This window comes from Salmo trutta, chromosome 37, assembly GCF_901001165.1.
Source record: "Salmo trutta chromosome 37, fSalTru1.1, whole genome shotgun sequence".
In the NCBI taxonomy this organism is placed as follows: Eukaryota; Metazoa; Chordata; class Actinopteri; order Salmoniformes; family Salmonidae; genus Salmo; species Salmo trutta.
In genome coordinates, this window is record NC_042993.1 from 34,855,940 (window position 1) to 34,872,514 (window position 16,575).

General features: G+C 47.9%; 1 protein-coding gene across 2 annotated transcripts in view; it reads left to right on the forward strand.

The window, feature by feature from the left end:
- hivep3b (HIVEP zinc finger 3b) overlaps positions 1–16,575 on the forward strand; it is a 115,904-nt gene that overhangs the window by 84,741 nt on the left and 14,588 nt on the right. For both annotated transcript variants that reach the window (XM_029738246.1, XM_029738245.1), the window contains 2 exons: positions 1,158–5,861; positions 6,147–6,295. In XM_029738246.1, coding sequence (XP_029594106.1) covers positions 1,569–5,861; positions 6,147–6,295 — 4,442 coding nt within the window. In that variant the 5' untranslated portion in view covers positions 1,158–1,568. The remainder of the gene's footprint in view (positions 1–1,157; positions 5,862–6,146; positions 6,296–16,575) is intronic.

Here is a 16,575-nt window from a genome sequence, read left to right on the forward strand (position 1 = left end):
AAATATGACTTACTGAGAAGTGTGTTTGATGGCTCTGCTCTGATGATGGATGTCAGTGGATGGGCCTCAGCTCGGACTGTCAGCAATTGGCTACGACAGCTCAGTGACATTTTTTGATTGGCTCTGGCTGCTCCCAGAATGTGTTTTGATTGGCTGCAGTACAAGAATTATGTCTGTGGAGTTGAGACCTGGGTTTCTCCTAAAGTGGGAAATATAACATCAGATATGTCTTGTTAAAAGAGGGGAGGTACACTTCCCTATCTTCCTACAGTCTTTTTTTCTATCTTCAACTACTTCACCTGGCATCTCATCCCTGCCATGCTGCACCCTAGTGGCTGTACATGACAGTGCAACATAGGGGTAGAAGCTGAAGGCCTCTTGCTGTCATCTCATCTTTACTCATTACAAGAAGAGCCCCTCTTCCCCCAGCTTGAGAACAAGATCGAATAAGCTCAGGCTAAATTTCAAATGTTTGTTTTGACTTGAGTCACACTTTTACCCTCTCTGTTGGCGCTGCTGCCCTGGATGTTGACCTGGCTTGGCCTTCTTAGAGCAGTGGTGTCTCGTGCAGACTGTGCTCTAGCCAGATGGTTTGGAGTCAGAGATAGATACACAGTGATGTAGTAGAGTTTTCTCTCTCACTGTGTCTGAGCTTTTTTGGAACTAGGAGGTATTATGTTGGATGTTGCACGTTAGTGCATTGAGACCATTAGAGCACATTTCCGCGTACAGAACCAACATTACAGGGTAGAAGTACACTGAAATAGACCTTTTTTGTATGTGGCAGAGACCCTTCAGCATACAGGTAGAGCAAGAACAGATCAGAGCAATAACACGGTGTTACTGCAATTACCTCGCTAATGTGATCATTAGAGCACTTCCCCCACTCATCAGGCCAAAGAAATGTGGCCTTATTTGTCAGGGTATGATATGTGGCAGCAATATCAACGTGAGAGTCAGTGTTTGGTCACAGGGCTTTGACTAGGCCTAAACCCCATGACAAACAGTCTGTTTTTGGGGTCTTTAAGGACTGGCCACCTAGTCATTGATAGTGTCACAAGTCACAACTAATAATGATGAAACAAATGCCTAGGTGTATTTTGTCAGGTCTGCCTAAGCTCTGTGACTCACTTCTGCTTATTTCTGTGTTTCTGCAGATCCAGTGAGGTACTAGGTTTGACCAGTGACAGCCTAAGCGGAACAAGAGAAGACCCAGAGGTTTCTACTCACCAGAGCCACAGTGTCAGAACGGTCCAGCAGTATGCCAAGCCAAACCCTCATCTAGCTCCCAGTCCACAGTGAAGACCTATCACAATGGCTCAGACTTACTCCGTGATGAGAGAGGATCTATGTTTACCTACATCCTCTATGCTGCTCTGGGGCACTTTTTAATGATGTCTTATTTGGTCCTCTTGAATGACTTTTGGCCTGCTCATAAAAAAGTTACTTCATTAGATGTTCCCTTGTTCCAGGCATCTCTCCGGCACTGTGGCTAGCCCCATGAGGCTGTGTGGCGCACTGCTCCCAGAGGCATTCCCTGTGTGTCTGTAAGGCCTCCTCCCCACTCTATGGAGGCGGAGCCCAGCCACCCTGCTGATGGGGAGCGATCCGGAAGGCAACAGCAGCCTCTTTCTCCTGGGGCCGCTGAGTCCCCCACAGGGTCCCTTCCACCTCAGCCACAGCAGCCGCCATCCAACCCCCGCCCCGTCCATGGTGGCCTGGGATGCCTCCACCACTGCAAGCCTAAACGTAGCGACCTGCTTCTCAGGCTCCAGCATCAGCACAATACCCAAGCAGCATGTCAGCTCTCAACAGACACCCCAGGTCCTTCAGGAGGCAGCTTCTCCTCCCCCTCCACCTCATCCCTACAATCCTCCTCTACCCAAGGCCACAACACTCAGGGGGTGCAGTCCCAGCCCAACCAGGAAGTCCTAGAGGGAAGCCCATCTAAAAGAGGCGAGAGGAAGCTCCAGAAACCGGGGAAGTACGTGTGCACTTACTGCGGCCGTCCATGTGCCAAACCCAGCGTTCTCCAGAAACACATCCGCTCTCACACAGGGGAGAGGCCTTACCCCTGCATCCCCTGTGGCTTCTCCTTCAAGACCAAGAGTAACCTGTACAAGCACCGCAAGTCCCACGCCCACCGCATCAAGGCAGGCCTGGCATCCAGCCGGGACGAGCTGAGCCTGAGCGGACCTGAGATGAGCGCCCTGGGAGAGGATCCCGAGGAGCCCACAGAGGGGGAGGGCACAGACTCTGAGGAGGAGACGAGTCAGTACAGGAAGGAGAGGCTGAGCAAGCAGAAGAGCAGCAGGAGTTTGGCGCTGTCAGGGCAAGAGGAGGGCCAGAGGTCTGATGACTCCCAGGCCGTGAAGCAGAGACTGGCCATGAGGCTGAGCGAGAGGAAGCGTGGCCCCATGGCCTCCCCGGGCGACCCTCCCTCCACCTCTTCCTCACTGGGCCCCAGCAGTAAAGGCAGCCAAGAGTCAGGCTACTTCTCCCTTTCGAGGAGCTCTGAGATGAGCCGAGCTGACTCCCAGGTGAGCCCTCCCAATGCCAAAACCTATGCCGAGATCATCTTGGGCAAGTATGGGCGGCTTGGAGGGCAGCAGCGCGGTCCCCATCAGCAGCATGCCCACTCTTCTTCATCAGGGATAGAGGAGAAGAGTAGCATGCCCTTCAGCGTGCCCAAGACGCAGGTCATTGAGCACATCACCAAACTCATCACCATCAACAAGGCGGTTGTGGACACCAGCGAGATCGACAGCGTCAAGCCCAGGCGCTCCTCGATCTCCAGGAAGAGTAGTCTGGAGTCACCCAAGTTCTTCTCCTCCAAAGACCCCTATGTGTTTGAGCCTAAGGGAGAAAGCCCAGGCCCCAGTATGGCAGGCCAATCATTCCGTCCCCATATCCAAGACGTGGGCCCATCGGGGGTCCAGGAGTCCTCCTCCTCTTTGCCTCTGCTGAGAAGCCACTCCATGCCCACCTCAGCAGGCCAGGGAAACCACTCCACCACCTCTCCCTGGGGCTTCTGTCATCTGAGCCACTCCTTTGATGAGCAGCAGGCCATGGTGGCCAAGATGAGGGTGGGTGGGCAGCACCATTTGCTGAGGCGGCAGCCCGCCATCGAGTTGCCCCTCGGGGCTGAGCTCAGCCTGGAGGAGGCTGGCCCCTCCTCCGCAGCTACAGAAATTGGCCTAACCAGGAAGCAGCAACAGCAGCAACGCAAAGGTCCAAGGCTGTATGAGTGCGAGGCCTGCGGAGCCCGCTGTAAACAAAGGGAGAGTTACGAGGCCCACAGGGGTCTCTGCACAGGGAAGCCAATAAAGGAGCTGGAGAGAGGAGAGGTGGATGGGGCATTCCGGGATGACCGCCCCCAGATGATGCGCTATAAATTCCGGGCACTGGCCATGGCAGTGAGGAAGAGGAGGACCGAGGAGAGTCTGGAGAAGGACCCTCCCAGCCCCAGGCCTACAGCTGTTGTGACCTGCAGCCCCGCAACGACCACTGCAGTGCCAAACCTGGTGCAGCAGAGTGAGGCCTTCTCAGGTGCTCCCTCACAGGCTGAGCAGCAGCAGCAAGACAGGAAGGGCATCTCGGTCATCCAGCACACCAGCTCCTTCGAGAAGCAGGAAAGTATATCCATGGAGAGCCAGGAGTCTATAGAGCTCAGAGAGAGCCAGTCAACACCGCAAAAACAGCTGCAGCCAAAATCATCGCCCTCCATGTCCCGCCTGGTCCGCCAGCACAACATCCAAGTGCCAGAGATCCTAGTGACGGTGGAGCCTGATGCTGATATGGTGTCAGTGTCGCCCATGGCGACGGCATCCTTGTCTCAGGAGCCAGAGAGAGTGGTAGAGGAGTTCCAGTGGCCTCAGCGCAGCCAGAGTATGGCTCAGCTCCCCGCCGAGAAGCTGCCACCAAAGAAGAAGCGTCTCCGTCTAGCTGAGGCTGCTGCCCAGTCTTCCGGGGAGTCCAGCTTTGAGTCGGTATCGCTGGGGCCCCGGAGCCCCAGCCAGGAGAGCAACATTTCCCACTCACCCAGCCGCATTGCCTTCTTTGAAGACATGGGGGGAAAAACTGCTGAGCCTTCTCCCTGGGGCTCCAGCAGCACCCAGGGCTCCCACATGCTCACCGTGCCCTCGGGCCTCCACCAACAATACCAACCCCAAAGAGAGATGCGGCGTTCAGCCTCGGAGCAGGTCCCGGCCAGCCCCCAGCACACGGATGAGATCGTGGGGACCAGGAGCAAATCCTTTGACTACGGGTCCCTATCCCCGCAGCAATCTGCGTCAGCCTGGAGGGAGAGGAGGAAGTGCCTACTGGTGAAGCATGCCACCCTCGGTGAGCCAGACCACGAGGAAGGGGCCGTGGCCAGCCGCTCAGGCCAACCAGGGAGCCCCAAGCCGGGCCCGTCCTACACCAGCCACCCTTCCCTCCACCCAGCTGAAGCCATCACCTCAAGGCTCAGCCCGGAGGCCATAGGGAAGACCGTACAGCTGTTCCACCAGCCCCGGATACTCCCATTCCCCATGCGACCAACTGGGCATGATCGGTTCCCTCTTGGCCAGATAGCCCAGCTCCACCCGGTCACCACTGCCATCTCAGATGTCCTCTCCTCCCACATCATCCACAGAGCCTTCTTACACACACACCCTTCCCCTCCAACCATACAAGTCCACCCAGGGCAGCTTCACATGGCAGAACGCCTAGGCCTGCCCCTCCATCCCTTTTCAGCTCTGCTCTCCCTGCAGTTCCCCACTGGGGCTGGCCAGGCTGTGTACCTCCCTGTTTCTCCTGGGCTCACCATCCAAGTCCCCACACAGCCCCCCATACCCTCCACCGTGGTTCTCCCTGCCCCAGCTCCTCAGTCCTTAGTCCCTCTACCCTGCCACCATCCCCCACCTGTCATCGCAACGTGCCTGGCGCAGCTGACGCCAGTCGTGTCACTGGTGGTGCCAGTGCGCCTCCAGACCAACATGATCACCTATGCCAGTGCCCTGTATACCACCCTCTCACAGATCCTGGCGTCAGCCCGCTCCCAGGAGCCCATCTGCTGCATGGCCATGGTTATCATGGGTCAGCTGGAGCAGGACAAGCTGCAGAGGTCCTACCTGAAGATCCCCACCCCGGACTTCAAGAGCTACCTGCCCCTGTCTCTACCCCTGGAGCTGGGCTCTGTGTCCGGAGAGCGCTATGGGCCACTGGGGGCTGGAGGGAGCAAACGCATGCTCTCTCCTGCAGCCAGTCTGGAGCTCAGCACAGAGGCCCAGCGCCAGCAGAAACGAGTGAAGGAGGAAGAGGAGGAGGAGGAAGAGAAGGTGGGAGAGGAAAAGGAAAATAGGGGTACTGGGAGAAAACTGGAAGCAGGGGAAGACAAAAAGAAAGAGCCGGAAAGGGCACAGATAGGAGTAGTAACTGTGAAAGTCGAGGAGGAAGAGAATGTATGGGACACAGAAGGGCACAGTGAAGAGAGGGAGATGCAAGGGAAGGCTGAATCTAAGAAAGAAAAGGGGAAGGAGGGCCAGGGAATGAGTGCTTCCTTTGTACCCCAGAGTCCAGAGCGAGCCAAAGCCCCCTCGTATCCCAGCCTCCACACCATCACCTCAGTCAGCTGGTGCTACTTGAACTACGTGAAGCCCAACCCGTCTGCCCAGGGGGAGCCACAAACCTCCGTTTACACCTCCTGGAGCGTCAGCGTGCACAACCCCAATTTGCCAGGCCTGTCCACCAAGCTGGCCCTGTCCCTGCTGCGCTCTAAGCAGAAACACAGCTCAGAGACCTACACCATGGCCACAGCTCGAACCCCGGCGACAGGCAAGGTGGTCCCTGCCAGCAGCAGAAAGCCCCACATTTCAGAGGTAAATATAACAGCAATATTCAATATGTAGGATAACACAGCATGGGCAAATTAGACCAAAACTACCAAAACCCCTGATTCAGATTTAGTTATGAATTATATCGAATAATGCATACCCCACAACTCCACAGCTGGAAATTACCAGACACTATGCTGTTAGATTATACACAACCAATACATTAAATGTTTGACATTAATTGTTGTTCCAATGTACTCTATATCATCATTGCCAACCAAGATGTCAGGGTGCGTTGGTGAATTTGCCCGTATCTGTCTTTGAGTGTAGGTACATGCTACCCCACCCAGCACCCCTGTCGAAGTAAAGGAGCCACCACAGCAGCCTGAGAAGGAGGAGAAGAAGGGGAAGAGAGAGGAGCAAGGGCCCTCCACCTCCAAACAGAGCGAACTTCTCCGTGTCCAAATCTTCGAGGGCGGGTAAGCCCTGATCAGCTAATACTAGTTTAGTTTTCTATGAGCAGATAGATTTTTCTGCAAAATTCATCATGCAGATATTCAACGTTACTGACAGATAAAGGCAGTAGAGATGTAACAATACAGTAGATGTGAGTCATTGTATTCAGATACGGTAGCAGTACCAGGAAGCACAGGCTGCCTTCAAATGCGGAGTCTCAAAATATAAATGCCCCATTATGAGGGGGAAAAAAGCAGTAACAGTGGAGAATGTTTTACACTTCAGTCTTCCAGAATAACAGAGAAACAGGTGAGCTATCCCCCAGGGACTTCATTTATACCGACAGCAGAGCCTTTCCCATTCATAGCTGGTAGAAAATGTAGATTTTCAGTGGAGTGTTGAATGGGGTTGGGATTTGTGCAGTGCAGCAGACAAGCATCCCACCAGATTTGTTTTATGAGATTCTCATTAGTGTTGGTATACCTTCCTCTCAATGACACGAGAGCAACTGAAGTTTAGCTGCTGTACTGTACATACATATGTGGGAAAGAAGTCACCTAAAGTCTTTTGAGTAAAGGCAATAATTGGGTGTGGGTATTGAACACGGCTAATTGCTGCGAGGTGTGTGAGAGTCTTCCCACTGCAGTATATGCTCTCACTGTTGCCTCTGATCACAGCTCACAAAGCTGCCTTACCTGTGGCAGCTGCTGCAGTCTAGCCAACAGATAGAGATCTGCCAAGAGCACAGTAAAAGACAGAGTGTGATAGAGATGGAATTGAAAGGGAAAAACAGAGGGGAAATGGTGGAGAGAGGGAAATATAGAAGGAAAGTTTCCTTATGACAGACAAGGACATACATGCATGTGTGCGAAAGAGATGGAGACAGAAATACAAACCGATAGTTGTTGATCAAAAGATGTGTGATAGAGAAGTTTTTACAACGAATGACAGATGGACAACATAAGATGTGTGTGTGGGCGGAGGGGTGGGGGGTGAGTGATTAAGCTTATACAATGCTGTTTGTGGTCTAATTATTGACACTTTTAGGATATTAATAATGATTTCTCATAAAATTGTTACTTATACATTGATTTATTATAACATTTGTGGAGAATGATAATTCCAGCTAAAATAATATATAGGAGTAGAGCTTTCCACAAATCACCATATCATTTTCAAATATTGAGAGCTTGCTTTGTTATAATTAGCAAATCTGAAAAATTTGAATTCCATATAGTTGGTTCCGAACACATCTACATTAATGTGGATACTACCATGACTACAGATAATCATGAATGAATCATGAATAATGAATAAAGAATAATGAAAGTTAGAGGCATATAGTAAATATCATACCCCCAAAAAAATGCTAACCTCCCCTGTTATTGGTAATGGTGAGAGGTTAGCATGTTTTTGGAGGCATGATCACACAGTTTTGGAATATAAAAGGAATGAATCCATTAAATATAATGAAAATAAGTTATGTGTTTAATACATACAGATATTATAAGTCAGGGTTTTATATGGCCCCTCAATTTTTCTGAGGAAAAATAAATAAAACCTTTTTTATTTTTTTATTTTTGGGAGGGCATGAAAGACTGTAAAAACACAAGGAAGTCAGCTTCAACTCATTTTAATTTTGGTAATCTGTTTCCAAGTATTCCCACGCATAATAGGCGGGTAGGCTGGATTTAGGACCGCGCGGACGGACAGGCTGTGTGAAGGCAAAGTTTCTGGAAGGCTGGCTGGACCAGCACCGGAGAGTTGAACATAGTGGTGCACGACTCCAGGATTTTTGGAGTTGTAGGAGTCGTGGTTGGAGTCATAGGAGTCGACCCTTGCTCGACTCCCAAAACACGCTGAAACAGATGCGCACACACATACACCTCATTGTTGCAGAGTCCTACTAGGAAGACTATATTTGCATTCTAGAGGACTGACATGAGCTTGATGCTGCCCATTTGCCTATAAAAGGGCTATTTTGTTTGAATATAGAAAGTGATGTGTAGGAACTCGAATATTTCAGTGATATTTCTGTTCTGCACCGCCTTGTCTGATCCCATGGGATGATGCGGTGCAATCTGCTCATAAGCCTATTCTTTGCCATGTTGCGCTATTCGGACGGATATTACTAGATACGTTGGTTTTGTAGTTATTATCCAAGCATGTGCCTTACTCCAGAGGAATTCACACATGATTAGTTTTTCAAAACTGCCCCCTGTAATTGTTAATTTTTGTAATTGAATCGACTCTTATGATGGTAGCCTGGAGTTTTTTGTTGTTGTTTTAGGCATGAAGATATTTCAACGTCATGTCCAGACAATAATAGGCTACACTGATAACTCGTGCTTGGCTTCCAAATGTGCTTGGCTTTCAAATGTATTGGTCTCCCCATAATATTTAAATGAATGAATTGTGATCGTAATCATTATTTTAGTGATCCATCCATGGTAGACTTCCTTTCTAATAGAAATCCTGCTGATTTGAGCTGCTGAACCATATTTGCACTTGACCGTGTTTATGGATGAGAAATCGAACTTGCCATTTCCAAAAAGTTTAGTGGGGATCCTGTTTTGCGATCTATTTCCTAGGACAGGACTCTCCAACCCTGTTCGAGGAGAGCTACCATCCTGTAGGTTTTCACTCCAACACTAATCTTGCGCATCTGATTCAATAATTAGCTAGTTGATAAGCTGAATCAGGTTAGTTACAACTGGGGTTGGAGTGAAAACCTACAGGAAGATAGTTCTCCAGGAACAGGGTTGGAGAGCCCTGATCTAGGACATCAACAGCCAGCCAGGGTTTCATTAAATAATAATACTTTTTATTGCATATTTAGGCACTAGTGGTTCTGGGGGGGGGGGGGTCAGTGCCCCTGCGACAACAATTTTGGACCCCGTTGTGGCCCCCCTAAATGTGGAGTATGAAATAATTTTTACATAACTCATTTTTGCTATCGTTCTTTTTTTTACATCCGTTATTAGACAGTGGCAACGATGATGATTATGAACATGGTCTTTTGCCTGCTAATGCCTGCAATGCAGTGAAGAAAACGATATGACAACAATAACGTCTAATGTAACTGGCCCCTCTAACAGTACAACTGGCCCCAGCTTGGCCCCCCCAGTTGAAATGGTCTAGAACCGCCACTGAATTTAGGCCTATTTTAATTTATGCATTTCGCGATGTTCAACTTCAATTCACTTCCACTATGAAGAATATCTTAGCCATACTCATTGATAGCCTAATATATACTTGAATATACTTTTGGTGAATTTACGAGGCATTGCTAGATACAGATTGACAAGATATAGCCTACTGGCTGTCTGCCTGCCTCGAACTTCTCTCCTTCGCTTGCTCCTCTTTCTCTTCGCTATGAAAATGCTAGTGTGTGTTTGGTCTTCGGTTGTTGTGTGTAGAGTAGCTTAGCTTACTTATTGATAGCCCCTACTTTGGTGAACTTGCGCAAGACATTGCAAGCCAAGGAATTGCGAAATACAGCATGCCTATAGCCTACAGATTTTGATTACCTGCACGCTTCTTACTGTCTGCCTGGTAGCCAACATGCCTACCTATGCCTGGCTGTGCCACTTCCATCTCTCGCTCTCTCCCTCAGTAGCTCGCTCTTTCTTTGCTGTGAAAGATGCGAGAGTTTGTGTTCTCTTAGTAGACTACAAAAAATGGTTTCCTCTGTTGCAAAAATACTGAATCTTAGGAGTCGAGGAGTCTATTCCTAGCAAAATCTAAGTGTGACACCCAGAAATGGGAGTCGACGGGCAAGGAGTCGTCTCCCCACCACTAGCTGAACATTGGCAGCTGCTATCGGAAACTCATATGTTATGCAACTCTAGAAACTCATATGTTATGGTCTTGTGAAGGCTGGCTGAATTCTGGCAAAGAGTATGCATGTTATTTTATCTCAGCATCTCAGCAGATTCTCCCTTCTCCCTGTTTTTGTTTGCTTGGAAATGTTGATACTGGGGACTTAACAGAAGAAACTGTGTAACCAAGCATTTATAGCGGCTAAGAAATGCATTGCCATGAATTGGAAGGTTGGTTATCCTCCCACAATGTCACAATGGATAGCAGAAAAATCAAGTTATGTATCACCAGATTTGATTTATTACAAGATTAAGGGTATACTGGGCACTTTCATAAGGTCTGGATTAGGGCTGGGCGATATGACAATATATATCGTGTGACGATCGAAAACGTCTATCATTTCATATTATGCTCTCGTTTATTTCGTTGTGTCGGAAATCACAGTCTTTACGGCAATATTTTTTGTCAATTGGACGACGCAATTTGCAACACAAACAAACATGGAGGAGAGTAGACATGACACAGAGCACGGAGACACAGAGCTCGTATCGAAAAGAGGGGCTACTTCGGTCGCATGGACGTGATTTGGGTATGAGAAGTCTGACACGGACCAGAAAACCGTCCTCTGCAAAATATGCCACAGGCTGGTCCCAACAACAGGCTCAAACACCACTAACCTCTTTTACCACCTATTCAAGAATCATGTGAAACAGTACGGAGAGAGTCTACGGACGGATGAGACCCAAAAAAGTACAGTCGAGTGCTCAAAACAAACCCCCGACTCAGACGTTGCAAAAGGCTTTTGCCATCGGCACACCATATGGCAAAGAATTACGAAGATGGAAGGAGATAACAGCTGCCGTTACATCTTACATCTGCAAAGACATGGCCCCAATTTACACGGCCGAGAAACGGGGGTTTTGTGAGTTGGTGCTATGTGACACGTATTAATGCCAAAATAACATGCAAAACAGGCAAGCCCCTAAAATATATGTTATATATTTTAGGCCTATATTTACTTTGTTTGCAACTATAGTTGAAGTGTTTTCTATTTACCTATTTAGATTTTATACATCCGTATTTTATATTTTGTTACATGATTAATTGAACATTTGCACAAATGTTCTAATTTAAAGGAGAAATAATCAAATATGAGTAAGTACCTTTTATTTGTTGAGTATAATTCAAAATGTAATAAGAAATAGACCTTTACATGTGGTAATTTTATATAAACTAATTATTCCTTGAATTTACAGAAAATGTGCTATATCGTGATATGTATCGTTATCGGGATATGAAATGACATATATCGGGATATGAGATTTTGGCCATATCGCCCAGCCCTAGTCTGGATGCCTTATATGGAATGCAGTACTACAAAAGGAGTCTATTGAAAACATGCCCAAGTCAGCGGAGATACCTTTTTAGGCAATCCCTAGCTGCTGGACTGCTCAATCCTGGCCCTGGGGGATCTGCCGGATTGTGGGTTGTCACTCTGGCCTTGGCCTAACACACCTGAAACCAGTATTTAATTTTTCTCTAAGATCCTAAAGCTGAGTGGTGTGTGTTGCGTTGGGGCGCTGCAGGGTGTTGGACCCCTAGGAACAGGATGGGATGACCCAGCTATATTGTGTGCAAGTAAAAAGATCTCTACAGTACTATTAGGCCTATGAGATTAATTATATGGAGGATTTGCTGTTTCTGTGTTAATGTATATTTGAGGTGCATGTGTTTTTTATTTATTTTATTTTACTTTTGTGTCCAAACACAAAAAAGGGTGGGAAGGAAATTGTGTTGGGGGAGAGTTGAGTTATGTACTAGACCGGTGGGGGTCGGGCGTGCAGGCGGCTCGGGCTGGCTGGGCGGTCTGGCAGAAATGTTATATAGATGTCTTAATAAAGACTATCAAGTCTTTGTATTTTTGTTACTTTGTTATGTTATTGTTTAAAGGTGCAACACAAAATTGATTATTGATTTACCTTTGATCTAGTTCCGTCTTATCAATCACTTAAACATATTTAATAATGATCTCTTAACTAGCTTAAAGACTGTGGCCATTTTTGTTTACTTTTTGTTCTAAATACAGGCAGCATATTGGATTGTGTAGAAATGCAGGAATTAGCTATAGATTGCCCACAGCCAGGTTATGCCCCCCCCCCCCACACATCTAAAACCAAAGTTGCGCCCCTGCTATCATCAGTGGTTGCGAACAGGGGTTTATAATTGACCTGGCTGTGGGCAATCTGTTGACCTTAAAGAGACCGTTCAGGGATTTTACATATGTAAATATTTGTTTAATTTGAAAGCAATCTATGGAAAAGGAGTGACTGCAATCCATACTTTGGCATTTTGAAACTAGCCATTGCAAACAATTAACAAAAGTAGCATTTTGGGAGGCCTTTTTTTCCTTGCCCAAATCCAAAAAAAAAAAGACCAATTCATTGAGTAACACAATCAATTTAATAGGTGATTTGGGCATGAAATGTGATGCATACTAAACAGGGAAGATTGACTTGGGGAATGGGGAACAGCTGCTGCTCATCGGGAGACAACACAATGGCATAAACAGAATTTTGACCTCTGGGAGATTTTTCTAGAAGCACTGCGCTCAAATCCAATTTCCAAGTTGCACAGCAAAAGATACAATATGCTACAGCTGACTTCTCTCTCGGTTCATAGCCAACAGATTAACCTAACGTAGCAGGCGTAAAATAAACGCCTGAAACCTGATCCCCTACAATGACCTACATACTGGTCTTGAGGATAAGAAAAAAAACTGTTGGGAGGTTCTCTTCTGCACTGTTCAACCAATCCAGTGAATGTGGAGGATGAGTTAAGATCGAGCAGAAGTCCACTCACAGGCTCTTTTTCCATTTACCCTGAAAACCGGAACAACCGTTTGTTGGGGACTCGGCAGAGACACTTGAAATGCGTTTCTACGGGTTAGTGCAGCTGTTCATATGGGTGTCCCCTCTTATCACATCTCAGACTACGGCAAAAATATCAAACATGTCTGAACATTTTTGTGACTTCCCAGTCTTGATCTGGAGAACTTAACAGCATTCATCAAGGCTTGTTGACCATTATTTACCTCATCTGAATTCCACAACAGAAGCTAGCCAGAGGTTAGCCATTCTCACTGGCTAACATTGAAGTTCAGCTAGCCACGGTTAGCTGTCCTCAGCTATCCATTAGCTCGAAAAGCTTTCGGCAGTTTTTGTTCAGCGCGACTCAGACCAGAGCATACCGGACCTATTCTCTCTCCTTTCCCCGATTTCTACCGCAGGCTCTGGACATTTACACCTGGATCTTGCAGCTAGCTAGCTGCTATCTGAGTGACTATTGGCAACGTCGGTCACGGAATTAACACACATTATTACGGAGCTAGCCAGCTGAAGAGTTCCGTCAGCCACTCCTGGGCTATTCCTGAGCTAGCCAGCTGAAGTGTCTCCTGGGCTACAACTCACCTATCCTGACCCGTTTTACTGCCGATGCGGAGCCCCATCGGGTCTTCACGACTGGACCACCGACGTTATCTGCCCGAGGGAGTTATCCAACTGGCCCCTCCGTCGCGACGTAACCTGATCGCCCATCTGCGGCCAGCTAATCGTTAGCTGTCTTTTCGGCTGCGATCTGAATAGGTCTATCGGACACCTTTCTTGGGCCACTATAACTAACTATTTTGCCAACTTGGACAGGTCCCCCCTTCCACACGGAACCCCAGTAACCCACAGACGGAAACGCACGAGGTGGCTAAAAACAGACCTCCCTCCCATCTTCCACCAGCTTGCTACCTATGGCCCGGCTAGCTGTCTGAATCTCACTGGACCCTTTGATCACTCGGCTAAGCATGCCTCTCCTTAATGTCAATATGCATTGTCCATTGCTGTTCTGGTTAGTGTTTATTGGCTTATTTCACTGTAGAGCCCCTAGCCCTGCTCATTATACCTTATCCAACCTCTCAGTTCCTCCACCCACACATGCTATGACATCTTCTGGTTTCAATGATGTTTCTAGAGACAATATCTCTCTCATAATCACTAAATGCCTAGGTTTACCTCCTCTGTACTCACATCCCACCATACCTTTGTCTGTACATTATACCTTGAAGCTATTTTATCGCCCCCATAAACCTGCTCCTTTTCCTCTCTATTCTGGACGTCACAGACGACCAATTCTTATAGCTTTTAGCCGTACCCTCATACTTATTCTTCTCTGCTCCTCTGGGGATGTAGAGGTGAATCCAGGCCCTGCAGTGCCTGGCTCCACTCCTACTCCCCAGGCGCTCTCTTTTGATGACTTCTGTAACCGTAATAACCTTGGTTTCATGCATGTTAACATTAGAAGCCTCCTCCCTAAGTTTGTTTTATTCACTGCTTTAGCACACTCTGCCAACCCGGATGTCCTAGCTGTGTCTGAATCTTGGCTTAGGAAGTCCACCAAAAACTCTGAAATCTTCATCCCTAACTACAACGTTTTCAGACAAGATAGAACGACCAAAGGGGGCGGTGTTGCAATCTACTGCAGAGATAGCCTGCAGAGTTCTGTCCTGCTATCCAGGTCTAGACCCAAACAATTTGAACTTCTACTTTTAAAAATCCACCTCTCCAAAAACAAGTCTCTCACCGTTGCCGCCTGCTATAGACCCCCCTCGGCCCCTAGCTGTGCTCTGGACACCATATGTGAACTGATTGCCCCCCATCTATCTTCAGAGCTCGTGCTACTAGGTGACCTAAACTGGGACATGCTTAACACCCCAGCCATCCTACAATCCAAGCTTGATGCCCTCAATCTCACACAAATTATTAATGAACCCACCAGGTACAACCCCAAAGCCGCAAACACTGGCACCCTCATAGATATCATCCTAACCAACGTGCCCTCTAAATACACCTCTGCTGTTTTCAACCAAGATCTCAGCGATCACTGCCTCATTGCCTGCACCCGTAATGGGTCAGCGGTCAAACGACCTCCACTCATCACTGTCAATTGCTCCCTGAAACATTTCAACGAGCAAGCCTTTCTAATCGACCTGGCCCTGGTATACTGGAAGGATATTGACCTCATCCCGTCAGTAGAGGATGCCTGGTTATTTTTTTTAAATGCCTTCCTCTCCATCTTAAATAAGCATGCCCCTTTCAAGAAATTTTGAACCAGGAACAGATTTAGCCCTTGGTTCTCCCCAGACCTGACTGCCCTTAACCAACACAAAAATATCCTGTGGCGTTCTGCATTAGCATCGAACTGCCCCCGCGATATGCAACTTTTTAGGGAAGTTAGATACCAATACACACAGGCAGTTAGAAACGCCAAGGCTAGCTTTTTCAAACAGAAATTTGCTTCGTGCAACTCCAACTCTAAAAAGTTCTGGGACATTGTAAAGTCCATGGAGAATAAGAACACCTCCTCCCAACTGCCCACTGCACTGAGGATAGGAAACTTTGTCACCACCGATAAGCCCACTATAATTGAGAATTTCAATAAGCATTTTTCTACGGCTGGCCATGCTTTCCACCTAACTACCCCTACTGCATTCAACAGCACTGCACCCCCCACAGCTACTCGCCCAAGCCTCCCCCATTTCTCCTTCTCCCAAATCCATTCAGCTGATGTTCTGAAAGAGCTGCAAAATCTGGACCCCTACAAATCAGCTGGGCTTGACAATCTGGACCCTTTCTTTCTAAAATTATCTGCCGAAATTATTGCAACCCCTATTACTAGCCTGTTCAACCTCTTTCGTGTCGTCTGAGATTCCCATAGATTGGAAAGCAGCTGCTGTCATCCCCTCTTCAAAGGAGGTGACACTCTTGACCCAAATTGCTACAGACCTATATCCATCCTACCCTGCCTCTCTAAGGTCTTCGAAAGCCAAGTCAACAAACAGATTACTGACCATTTCGAATCCCACCGCACCCTCTCCGCTATGCAATCTGGTTTCAGAGCTGGTCATGGGTGCACCTCAGCCCCGCTCAAGGTCCTAAACGACATCGTAACCGCCATCGATAAGAAACAATACTGTGCTGCCGTATTCATTGACCTGGCCAAAGCTTTTGACTCTGTTAATCACCACATCCTCATCGGCAGACTCAGTAGCCTTGGTTTCTCAAACGATTGCGTCGCCTGGTTCACCAACTACTTCTCTGACAGAGTTCAGTGTGTCAAATCGGAGGGCCTACTGTCTGGACCTCTGGCAGTCTCTATGGGGGTACCACAGGGTTCAATTCTTGGGCCAACTCTTTTCTCTGTATACATAAATGATGTCGCTCTTGCTGCTGGTGAATCTCTGATCCACCTCTACGCAGACGACACCATTCTGTATACTTCTGGCCCTTCTTTGGACACTGTGTTAACAACCCTCCAGACGAGCTTCAATGCCATTCAACTCTCCTTCCGTGGTCTCCAACTGCTCCTAAACACAAGTAAAACTAAATGCATGCTCTTCAACCGATCGCTGCCTGCACCTGCCCGCCTGTCCAGCATC